Source organism: Procambarus clarkii, chromosome 23 (assembly GCF_040958095.1).
Source record: "Procambarus clarkii isolate CNS0578487 chromosome 23, FALCON_Pclarkii_2.0, whole genome shotgun sequence".
Lineage (NCBI taxonomy): Eukaryota > Metazoa > Arthropoda > Malacostraca > Decapoda > Cambaridae > Procambarus > Procambarus clarkii.
Genome location: NC_091172.1, coordinates 32,891,522 through 32,904,754, shown reverse-complemented (window position 1 = coordinate 32,904,754; position 13,233 = coordinate 32,891,522). Strand labels below are relative to the sequence as shown.

Here is a 13,233-nt window from a genome sequence, read left to right as displayed (position 1 = left end):
GGAGGTAGAGCAGCACCAGTAGGTAGAGCAGCACCAGGAGGTAGAGCAGCACCAGGGAGGTAGAGCAGCACCAGGAGGTAGAGCAGCACCAGGAGGTAGAGCAGCACCAGGGAGGTAGAGCAGCACCAGGAGGTAGAGCAGCACCAGTAGGTAGAGCAGCACCAGGAGGTAGAGCAGCACCAGGGAGGTAGAGCAGCACCAGGAGGTAGAGCAGCACCAGGAGGTAGAGCAGCACCAGGAGGTAGAGCAGCACCAGGAGGTAGAGCAGCACCAGGGAGGTAGAGCAGCACCAGGAGGTAGAGCAGCACCAGTAGGTAGAGCAGCACCAGGAGGTAGAGCAGCACCAGGGAGGTAGAGCAGCACCAGGAGGTAGAGCAGCACCAGGAGGTAGAGCAGCACCAGGAGGTAGAGCAGCACCAGGAGGTAGAGCAGCACCAGGGAGGTAGAGCAGCACCAGGAGGTAGAGCAGCACCAGGGAGGTAGAGCAGCACCAGGAGGTAGAGCAGCACCAGGGAGGTAGAGCAGCACCAGGAGGTAGAGCAGCACCAGGAGGTAGAGCAGCACCAGGGAGGTAGAGCAGCACCAGGAGGTAGAGCAGCACCAGGGAGGTAGAGCAGCACCAGGGAGGTAGAGCAGCACCAGGGAGGTAGAGCAGCACCAGGGAGGTAGAGCAGCACCAGGAGGTAGAGCAGCACCAGGAGGTAGAGCAGCACCAGGAGGTAGAGCAGCACCAGGAGGTAGAGCAGCACCAGGAGGTAGAGCAGCACCAGGAGGTAGAGCAGCACCAGGAGGTAGAGCAGCACCAGGAGGTAGAGCAGCACCAGGAGGTAGAGCAGCACCAGGAGGTAGAGTAGCACCAGGAGGTAGAGCAGCACCAGGGAGGTAGAGCAGCACCAGGAGGTAGAGCAGCACCAGGAGGTAGAGTAGCACCAGGAGGTAGAGCAGCACCAGGGAGGTAGAGCAGCACCAGGAGGTAGAGCAGCACCAGGAGGTAGAGCAGCACCGGGAGGTAGAGCAGCACCAGGAGGTAGAGCAGCACCAGGAGGTAGAGCAGCACCAGGAGGTAGAGCAGCACCAGGAGGTAGAGTAGCACCAGGAGGTAGAGCAGCACCAGGGAGGTAGAGCAGCACCAGGAGGTAGAGCAGCACCAGGGAGGTAGAGCAGCACCGGGAGGTAGAGGAGAGGACAGTCACGAGATAGAGACTATGCATCAAGGACAGCAACAAAAGAACGTGAAAGATCTGGATGATCTGAAAGTTCTACGACCATAACAAAGCGTTCCCAAGGATGGTAAAGTATGCCGGGGAAACTCTGAACTAACTTCAATTATCAAGAGCTCTTGACTGGAGCTGGGGGTGAAGCTGGATGACAGTTGGCATACTTAAGTTGGAGCTTAAGAAGATGAATATAGACAGACGGAACTATTAATCAAACGAGACAAATTTCCTGAAAAACGTTTCAAGAATGGTTCACAGGAGGCAAGCCTTGTCTCTCAATACTGAAATATGCCATAACAAGACGCCATTGTTCACACACATAAAAGAGCAGGATGGACTGACTGCATCTTCAAGGATTGCCAGGATACCTTCGACACTGTTTCATACACGAGATGTATGCAAATGTGAAAGACAAGCATCTGTTCTACTTGAACATTATGTTAAACTTAAACATAAGTCTAGCATGTTCACCAAACACACACTAGAAAGTGAAGGGACGACGACACAATCGACTTGAGAATGGTCCAGGACGGACCGTAACGTCGTCGTCCCTTCACTTTCTAGTATGTGGTATGGTCAACATATTTCAGCCACGTTATTGTGACTCCTCGTCTGCATAAGTCTAGCATGTTTAACTCGGCGAGAGAATAATCGTCAAACAGAAAGTATAAAAGTTATTCGGAGATTTATTGCTTCTACCTTCTAGGAAGATCCCATACTGCTTGTGACAAAGGCAGTGACGCTCCAGGTGGACTTCAACACACTTGAAACAGATGGTGGAACAGACATGAGCACGACTGTAAGCCAAGCAAATGCTTGGTGTAGAGATATGCGAGGCAGTGTGACGAGACCAGACGACAGAACAACTTGACGGTATGGCAAATGCTTGAGTAAAAAAACAAAACAGAACAGATGTTCTGGGAGTAGGCATAACCTTAGAGCTGTCACTTGAGGCATATATTAACATCAACGGCGTATGTTAAGCTGAGGAACGTCGTGTAGCCTTCAGAACAAAACAAAACTTCAGGATGTTGTTTGCCACCCGTGACAGACCGATCCCAGAAGAAGCAGCACCAGCGTGGACAACATTAAAAGAAAACTCAGAGGTTTACTACAAGAGTAAACTTTGAAGATAGAGGACTGAGCCAAGTGGACTGACTGCCCAATTGGACAAACACTTCACATTCTTCGTAAAGAGGAATCAGGACGAGAGGACGCGGAGGGAACCAACAGACTCGGCTGAGGGTGTAGAAAGACAATATTTCCTATGCCAGTGATAAACCTTCTGATTATATTGTCAAGTGAGCTGCAATATAATAGGAAGCTAATAGAAGCTCAATTCGTGCATAGTTTCAAGGATACATATCAAAGATACATAGTTTCAAGGATACATATCAAAGATTCATAGTTTCAAGGATACATATCAAAGATACATAGTTTCAAGGATACATATCAAAGATACATAGTTTCAAGGATACATATCAAAGATTCATAGTTTCAAGGATACATATCAAAGATACATAGTTTCAAGGATACATATCAAAGATTCATAGTTTCAAGGATACATATCAAAGATACATAGTTTCAAGGATACATATCAAAGATACATAGTTTCAAGGATATATATCAAAGATACATAGTTTCAAGGATACATATCAAAGATACATAGTTTCAAGGATACATATCAATGACACATAGTTTCAAGGATATATATCAAAGATACATAGTTTCAAGGATACATATCAAAGATACATAGTTTCAAGGATACATATCAAAGATACATAGTTTCAAGGATACATATCAAAGATACATAGTTTCAAGGATACATATCAAAGATACATAGTTTCAAGGATACATGTCAAAATAAGCGAAGAGGGTTGGGAGACATTGCACCCAGAGCAAGAAAAAGCCGAGGAGCACTTGCTTGATCTGCCTGTATATAATGAAGAGCTGATGAGTACACATGAATTTAATGAGTACGCATAGACTTGATGAGTAAATATAGACCAGATGAGTACAACACCAACCTGATGAGTGAGGACAAACCTGATGAGTACAACACCGACCTGATGAGTGAGGACAAACCTGATGAGTACAACACCGACCTGATGAGTGAGGACAAACCTGATGAGTACAACACCGGCCTGATGAGTGAGGACAAACCTGATGAGTACACAGACAGCTACACTCGCGATAATCTTAAACTTTTAGCCATTATCATCAGACGTTAGAGCCGTCCGGGAAACATATGATAAGTGTTTTCTTTTGTGTGAGAGAGGAGTGGTGAGGGGTGGAGCTCCCCTGGTATAATACTAGGGGAGAGAGAGAGAGAGAGAGAGAGAGAGAGAGAGAGAATCGTGAGTGATCTGGATGACTTGTGAGTGATCTGGATGACTTGTGAGGGATCTGGATGGGTGATGTGGATTGACTCACCCAAACCTCATCTGTGAGTGAAGGTTGTCCATCTCCTTGAGGAACTGACAGAAGTGCCTCCCTGTCACCCTCAGCATCTTGTCGTACTGGTAATGGCTGCAGTACCTCACGAAGCATCTGTGGGACGGGAGATGTGGGGGTCAGATGTGGGGGTCAGTTGTGGGGGTCAGTTGTGGGGGTCATCTTACCCACTGCTAGCATTGTGAGGGGGTTATGAGGACCTAGAGTTATGAGGAGTAGGAGGCCAAACATTATAAGGTGGTAAGTGGTCTAACAAGTGGCGCTGCCCAATAAACTCGCCCCTCGGGGCAAAATTTAAATTGTAAAGGGAAGGAGGCCTCCGTTATAAGGGGTAGATAGCCTATCATTATAGGGAGCAAGAGGCATTATAGGGGAAATAGGCCTACCATACCTTTGGCACGTATAGGGAAATGATATACTTATTCTCTGTCCTCCGTGTGGGATGTTGCAAACAAATGAAAATCGGGTTTAAGTTACATATTGCCCATGTAGACTCTACATGTTATGGGGACGAAAGGCAAGTGTTTACATGAAGAACAGAGGTGGTGGCGGCCCCCGCTAGATGTCTCTGCTGGTTGTCTCAGTCTCCCCAGACCTGCTGCCTCAGCCCTCCATGGAGGCAACGACTAGTAGCGGGATGTTGCTCTGCAGCCACGAAGGGCAACATGCGACGGGAGGAAGGGAAAGGGGGATGAAAAGACAGGAGAGAGAGAAAGGAAAGTATTATAACGGAAGGGGAAGGCATAATGCCTCTTAAGGACCTCTCGTAGTTTCCGCAGACCCGCCACCTCTTGGAGAGTCGCTGTGGCAAATGTCTCATTAATATTATTTGTATTATTATTATTATTATTATTTATTATGTTAAGTAGATGGTCTGACCTGCCGAAGAACCTGAGGTGGTCGTTCTCGTCGCCCTGCTTGGTGATGTGGGCGCAGGCGGTGGCCAGCTTCCTGAAGAGGGAGTCCGAGTAGGTGTGGTGGATGTTGAACTCTATGTTGCGGCAGCCGGCGTGCTCCTTGATCAAGTCCCACTTGAGCTCCCCGTACTCCGCCTGCGGGAGACGCGGCCGTCACACTACCCACACTCACCACACTACCCACACTCACCACACTCACCACACACTCACCACACAATACTCACACTCACCACACAGTACCCACACTCACCACACTCACCACACACTCACCACACAATACTCACACTCACCACACAGTACCCACACTCACCACACAATACTCACACTCACCACACTCACCACACAGTACCCACACTCACCACACAGTACCCACACTCATCACACACTCACCACACTTAATCTGATATTTACCCTAAATGAATCGGATATAAGGGAAGTTAAGTTGGAAGCACCCTTGGGAATGAGTGATCATAGTGTATTGAGCTTTGAGTACCTGGTTGAGCTAGGAATTATCACCCCCAAAAAAAGAACTGGGAAATAAAGAGCTGGCGTACCGAAAGGGAAACTATGAGGAGATGAATAAATTCCTATGGGATATACCATGGGACACAGAACTCAGAACCAAGTTCGTACAAGACATGATAGACTATGTCACCCAAGAATGTCAAGAGGCAGTAAACAGGTTTGTCCCAGCCCGACAGGAAAAAAACCGAGAAGCAAAAGAAGAATCCGTGGTTTAATAGGGAATGTATGAAAGCAAAGGAGCTGAACAAAAGGGCATGGAGGAACTTCCGTAATAACAGAACGCCAGAAAGTAGAGAGAGATACCAAAGAACCAGAAACAAGTATGTTAGTGTGAGATGAGCAGCTGAGAAAAGATATGAAAATGACATAGCTAATAAAGCCAAGACCGAACCAAAGCTACTACACAGTCACATCAGGAGGAAGACAACAGTGAAGGAACAGGTGATGAAACTTAGGGTGGGCGAGGACAGGTACACAGAGAATGACAAAGAGGTGTGTGAGGAACTCAACAAAAGGTTCCAGGAGGTTTTTACAATAGAACAAGGAGAGGTCACGGCGCTAGGAGAGGTGGCAGCAAACCAGGCGACCTTGGAAGGGTTCGAAATTACAAGAGATGAGGTCAAGAAGCACCTATTGGAGCTGGACGTGAGAAAAGCTGTTGGGCCGGACAGGATCTCACCATGGGTACTAAAAGAGTGTGCAGAGGCACTATGCTTGCCACTCTCCATAGTGTATAGTAGGTCACTGGAGACGGGAGACCTACCAGAAATATGGAAGACGGCGAATGTAGTCCCAATATACAAAAATGGCGACAGGCAAGAGGCACTGAACTACAGGCCAGTGTCCTTAAGGGCCGGAGATCAAAGGTACACATTAAGGTCCGGGCGTCAAAGGTACACATTAAAGGCCGGTGATGTTCAAAACCGTGAATATATAAAGAAAGCACAACAGATCCATCAGACTGTGGGACACTCAGGGCAGGCTGCGGGTTGGGTGCTACTCCCCTCTCTATACCTGAGCTTCATAATGACAATAACAAAATAAAACACTGTGGACTAATCGAGATACGACAAAAACAGCCGGATGAATCAAAGTAAACTGGACTAAAGAGTGTCACTATTGGAAGTACAACAGAAAATGGGACGTTACTGCAACCAAAAAAACAGATCGACCGTTGTCAGAGTCACTCGTTCGAGAAAAGGCAAGAAAAAAGTTACAAGTGGATTTTATACAAAACGTACCATGAATATAGTAGGAAATACGGCCAACACGGGAAGAGTTACCAGCGGTGGAGACCTGTCCACCAGTCAGCGTGGTGTGATAATACCTGCGGTGGAGACCTGTCCACCAGTCAGCGTGGTGTGATAATACCTGCGGTAGAGACCTGTCCATCAGTCAGAGTGGTGTGATAATACCTGCGGTAGAGACCTGTCCACCAATCAGAGTGGTGTGATAATACCTGCGGTAGAGACCTGTCCATCAGTCAGAGTGGTGTGATAATACCTGCGGTAGAGACCTGTCCATCAGTCAGCGTGGTGTGATAATACCTGCGGTAGAGACCTGTCCACCAGTCAGCGTGGTGTGATAATACCTGCGGTAGAGACCTGTCCATCAGTCAGAGTGGTGTGATAATACCTGCGGTAGAGACCTGTCCATCAGTCAGCGTGGTGTGATAATACCTGCGGTAGAGACCTGTCCACCAGTCAGCGTGGTGTGATAATACCTGCGGTAGAGACCTGTCCACCAGTCAGCGTGGTGTGATAATACCTGCGGTAGAGACCTGTCCATCAGTCAGAGTGGTGTGATAATACCTGCGGTAGAGACCTGTCCACCAATCAGAGTGGTGTGATAATACCTGCGGTAGAGACCTGTCCACCAATCAGAGTGGTGTGATAATACCTGCGGTAGAGACCTGTCCATCAGTCAGAGTGGTGTGATAATACCTGCGGTAGAGACCTGTCCACCAATCAGAGTGGTGTGATAATACCTGCGGTAGAGACCTGTCCACCAATCAGAGTGGTGTGATAATACCTGCGGTAGAGACCTGTCCATCAGTCAGAGTGGTGTGATAATACCTGCGGTAGAGACCTGTCCATCAGTCAGAGTGGTGTGATAATACCTGCGGTAGAGACCTGTCCACCAATCAGAGTGGTGTGATAATACCTGCGGTAGAGACCTGTCCATCAGTCAGAGTGGTGTGATAATACCTGCGGTAGAGACCTGTCCACCAATCAGAGTGGTGTGATAATACCTGCGGTAGAGACCTGTCCACCAGTCAGAGTGGTGTGATAATACCTGCGGTAGAGACCTGTCCACCAATCAGAGTGGTGTGATAATACCTGCGGTAGAGACCTGTCCACCAATCAGAGTGGTGTGATAATACCTGCGGTAGAGACCTGTCCACCAGTCAGAGTGGTGTGATAATACCTGCGGTAGAGACCTGTCCACCAGTCAGAGTGGTGTGATAATACCTGCGGTAGAGACCTGTCCACCAATCAGAGTGGTGTGATAATACCTGCGGTAGAGACCTGTCCACCAATCAGAGTGGTGTGATAATACCTGCGGTAGAGACCTGTCCACCAGTCAGCGTGGTGTGATAATACCTGCGGTAGAGACCTGTCCACCAGTCAGAGTGGTGTGATAATACCTGCGGTAGAGACCTGTCCACCAGTCAGAGTGGTGTGATAATACCTGCGGTAGAGACCTGTCCACCAGTCAGAGTGGTGTGATAATACCTGCGGTAGAGACCTGTCCACCAGTCAGAGTGGTGTGATAATTGTTGAGGCAGACATGGATCCCGGCTCTCCCCCCTTCCCCCCCCTCTCTCTCTCTCTATTCCCCTCATGTATCCCCCACAACATCACTTCCTAGTGCAATCCATTTACTAACTACTCTGACAATGAAAAAGCTCTTTTTAATGTCTCTCTGGCTCATTTGGGTACTCAGTTTCCACGTCTCCCCCTTAATTTAATTTAATTTTGTTCCGAGGGGCGAGTTTTTTGGGCAGGGCCACACATCCTGTGAGTGGACATCCCGTCATAGCAGCATGTACAACACTCCCCAATAGGAAGAAAACCCGGTGGGTTGTTCATTCTGTTACTTGTACCCAGACACAGCTGGGACTTGCTTAACTGTCTCAAGTGAACAGCTCCTCAAACAAGAAGATTAACATTTGTTAACCCTTAAAATCTTACGTTATCTTGCGGCTGCAAAATGGGGAATCTTTTAAGAACACTATCTATATTTGAATACTAGGGCTTTCCTAACTCAAACAATGTGGGGTTTATTATTCAACACATATTTATAATGTCTCTCAGGTGTTCACATTCACATAGATAGTGGTCAAGGCGGTGTCCGTCACTCTCACCACAGATTCTGCAACTCCACTGATCAACTGTTGTTTCCATTCCGTATCTCCATGGATATTTGTATCCAAGACGGATTCTTGCTATTACTGATTCTCTCCCGCGGCCACCTCCTCTTCGTCTATAATGATTGGGATTGCCAGCTGCAACCATGTTGTACCATCGTACAGATTCACTGGTTGTGCTTCTATCCTCCTTTCCTCAGTTACCTTGTCAAGGTGATGTTGCCTGACAATACCTCTAATTTGTAGTAGAGTCTTGGGTATGAAGTATGCAATATGGTCTCCTTCAGCTCCTTCAGCAGCCAGCACATCTGCTCGTTCATTCCCACATATTCCAACATGGGAGGGGATCCACAGAAACTTGATGACTCTTCCCTGATTGGTAAGATCTGATGTCAGCCAGCCTCGCATACGCCGTTGATGATTTTTTCTGATGTGGGCTTCAGGGACACAATGGGTGTGATATCAACTACTAGTTCGGGGGAGGGTGTGTGGAGGGGGGGGGGGTGTTTGGGGTGGTATAGGGGGGGGGGGAGGTATGGTGTCGAGGTGCGGTGTGGGGGGGGGGGGGTGTACGAACAGAGGAGTGTGTGCCCCCATTGTGTTCCAATCGTCGACCTCCCCCCCCCACCCATCACAATGCCCTGCTTGTCAGTTCCCCCACCTACCCCACTTCCCTCCCTCCCCTCCCCCCTCCCTGCTCTGTTGGGGAAGGGGGTAGGGGGAGGGGAGGGAGGTGGAGGAGTGGGGGAAGAGAGGGAGGGAGGGGAGGCCAGGGGCAGCAGCCAGAGGGTCAGGGAAACAAGGTGAAGGCACTAGTCCTTCGCGCCTATTTTACGCTAACTTTCTTACGCTTTTACGTTATTAAACCCCAATATTGTATCTCAAAACAATTATTGGTGTTAACACTTGGCAACCACGGCCGGATGTTGCCAGATGACGGTTTATTTACATATTTAATTTTTGGTTAATAGTGATGATGGTGAGTGGTGGAGGCAGGAGCGTCAGTGATGGTGATGATGGTGGAGGCAGGAGTGTCAGTGATGGTGAGTGGTGGAGGCAGGAGTGTCAGTGATGGTGAGTGGTGGAGGCAGGAGCGTCAGTAATGGTGAGGATGGTAGAGGCAGGAGTGTCAGTGATGGTGAGGATTTTTTTTTTATCATTATTATTTTCTACCACAGACGTGGCCACACATTTACAATGCTAACCAGCATATATACATTTTCTTCTGTCCTCCATGGACAGGGTTAGAGATGTGTTAAACATATAGTTCAGGGATTTATTGAACACTCAACCACAGAAGGTGATTCGGTACTTTTAAAATGCTAAGCTAACCTACATACGTAAATACATAGATACACAGATTTACGTATGCCCTACATAAAGTGTTCGATGTGTCTTTTACATAGTGTTAATAATGTACATTTACAAAGGTAAAATGTAATTCTGATCAGCTTTCATACATACTTTATACACATACATATACATACACACACACATATACGTACATATACATATATACATACATATATACACACACATGCATTCACATACATTTGTCTCTTTTACTCTGACAGGGTGAGATAGCTGATAGAGAAACTAGTGTGCAATAAGCACTTAATCACTGAAGGTGATGAAGGTGCTTTTACAAGCTCAGGTTATATAGTTACATCATATATATATACATTGTATGATTGATATATTACATGGTCAGTCTTGGATACAAGTCCAATATATCATCAAGTGTTCCAGTACTCATATAGTAATTACACAGTTCAGCATACCTTAGCCCAGGAGGGCGAAAGTCAGTCAGTATGGGACATTCTACAATATAATGTTCAAGAGAGTGCATGTTTTCTCTTTCACAAAGTTGACACATTGTGTACTCGACATTTGGGTTTTGAGAAAGCTGCCAGATACGTCTATATCCCAGGCGTATTCTGGCCACACAGAAGGACGAGAGAGGTACACAAGTCAGCACTCTGGACAAGATGGAGAGGAAGATAGATGATGGTGAAGATGATGGATGCTGGAGGATGGCCCACACTGCTTGAATACTGTGTGTGTGTATTTATTATTTGTATCTGCAGACTCAGCTATTAGCTCTTGGACTCCTTTTTTCTAACCAATTTTAGTTTTCCTTTATTATTTGTATTACATATATTTCTCTCTAACACACACACACACACACACTACCTGTTGATTGACGGTTGAGAGGCGGGACCAAAAAGCCAGAGCTTAACCCCCGCAAGCACAATTAGGTGAGTACACACACACACACTGGAAGTAGTCCGTAGCAGTTGTCTAATTCCCCTATTTATCTATTTGTCTGTACCTATTTACTGCTAGGTGAACAGGTGCATCACAGAAAAGGAAACTCTGCTTATTTGTTTCTGCCTCTGCCAGGGATCGAACTCGGGCCCTTAGGACTACGACCCCAGAGCGCTGTCCGCTCAGCCGTGAAGCCCCATGTACTCACCTATTTGTACTTGCGGGGGTTGGGCTATGGCTCTTTGGTTCCGCCTCTCAACCGTCAATCAACTGGTGTACAGGTTCCTGAGCCTACTGGGCTCTAGCGGATCATCAGGCGCCATGTCCCGGTCAGGATAGTTGGCAAGGCAAGCTAGGAAACTGTGTGGGTATCAAGGTCACCGAATCTGACAAGAAGAGTGACATGTTTCCATATTAATTTGCATAGTACACACTATGAAAAGATAGATGAATGCACACTCTGGGATAACAGAAGAATGAACAAGTACAGCTGGAGGATCTGTTAGCACGGGGCGCGAGAGAATGAGTCGGTACTTGTGACCGAGTTTTTGTGATGAATGTGACATGCAGTTATCACTCAGTGTTTCAATCCCTGTCTGTATCTTACTTTACTTCTCCCTATACAATTATGTAATAGAATTCTGCGCTAGTCACTCCAAAATGAAGTAAGAAAGTGAAAGACAAACGCATGAGCGTGAAGAATCTTTGCCAAACAAACAAACAGAGGAGCATCACGCAAGGACATTTCTCAATGAGTCGAGGCTTTCATTCAGAGCAGCTGAGCGGCGGGCGGGGAGGGGCCGGGCTCCCGCATCAACACTGGAGGTAAACAATGACGGTCTGGCTTTGTTTGTGTTCTTGATCATTCTCAGAAGTCACAAAGAAGCTTTATACCAGTTCTCGTTCACCCACAGAAGCGTTAAGACGGAGCTTTCTAAAGAGTTTCGTTCACCCACAGAAGCGTTAAGACGGAGCTTTCTAAAGAGTTTCGTTCACCCACAGAAGCGTTAAGACGGAGCTTTCTAAAGAGTTTCGTTCACCCACAGAAGCGTTAAGACGGAGCTTTCTAAAGAGTTTCGTTCACCCACAGAAGCGTTAAGACGGAGCTTTCTAAAGAGTTTCGTTCACCCACAGAAGCGTAAAGAAAAATATTTCATATTTTTTTTCGTTTGCTTGTGAAATTTTTGAAGATAAATAATTAGATGATATATCAAATAAAAAGAAAATACCACATGAAAATTAATAGGATAAGGAGGAGAGGAAATGATATATCAAACTGGTAGAAGAGGCAAAGATAAATTAGGTAACCGGAAAAAAAGGAATAAGGAAAAAATAAGGAAAAAGAAAATGGCAGAGGAGAAAAAGAAAAGAAACCAAATAAGATAATTAGAACAATAAAAATACAATAATTGAAAAAAAAATAGATGAATGAGAAAGAAATGCTAAAGGTGGAACTAAGACACATCCCAGATCAACGAGGACACCAATGGTTGCTAGCTGAGCTCGTCTCAAAATATTGATAATTTCCTTTGAAAGCCATCCACTTGAGTGGTGGCTGAGTGGCACTCAACCTCGATAGTCCAAGTGGCTGGGCATCCAGAGCCATGTCCTCACACTCAACTCAAGTCATATATATTCACACTGGCCTAGCGTTTTCTCCTCATAATTACCTTACGTTTACACAAAGATCTCATACCACAGCAGTTAATCAGCCTTACACCACCACACCACCATCACCACACTATACCACACTATACCACACTATACCACACTACACCACACTATCACCTTACCATCACCACACCATCACCACACCATCACCACACCATCATCACACTATACCACACTATCACCACACTACACGACACTATCACCACACCATCATCACTGTTCACCACAACATCACCACACTACACCACACCATCACCACACTACACCACTCAACACCACACTACTCCACACCACACCATCACTACACCACACCATCACCACACATCACCACACTACACCACTCAACAGCACACTACACTACTCAACACCACACCATCACCACACATCACCACACTACAAAACACTTCACCACTCAACACCACACTACACTACTCAACACCACACCATCACCACCCAACACCACACCATCACCACACTACACCACACCACCAACACTGGTGTAGTCAACTGATTTCATTCAATTATCGGTGTTTGGGCTCTATCAGACCCCGCTTTGGAGACCCAACTTCGTTATTGGGCCCTACCCCCCCCCCCCCCCGCCCTTAACGTGTATATCTCATCCGCTCTAAAACGCTGTCAATTTTTAGTCTTCGTTCATCTGGCGATCACCGCTCTCTCCTCCTCTGTTGACCCTGCGTTTTTCCCTTCCTCTCATTCTCTATTATCTCTCCCCTCTCCCTTTCCCGTTATCCGTCTTCCTCTCCCTTCTTTATCGCTTCTCTTCACAGTTCTGTCATGGTGTCTTTAGTCC

At 46.7% G+C, this 13,233-nt stretch overlaps 1 protein-coding gene across 1 annotated transcript in view; it reads right to left on the bottom strand.

Moving 5' to 3' along the window:
* Positions 1-13,233, bottom strand: part of LOC123763991 (soluble guanylate cyclase 89Db) — a gene marked incomplete in the record, with an annotated part of 75,741 nt that overhangs the window by 42,432 nt on the left and 20,076 nt on the right. The window contains 2 exon segments of the mRNA XM_069330125.1: positions 3,651-3,767; positions 4,551-4,723. Of these exon segments, the coding sequence (XP_069186226.1) occupies positions 3,651-3,767; positions 4,551-4,723 (290 nt within the window).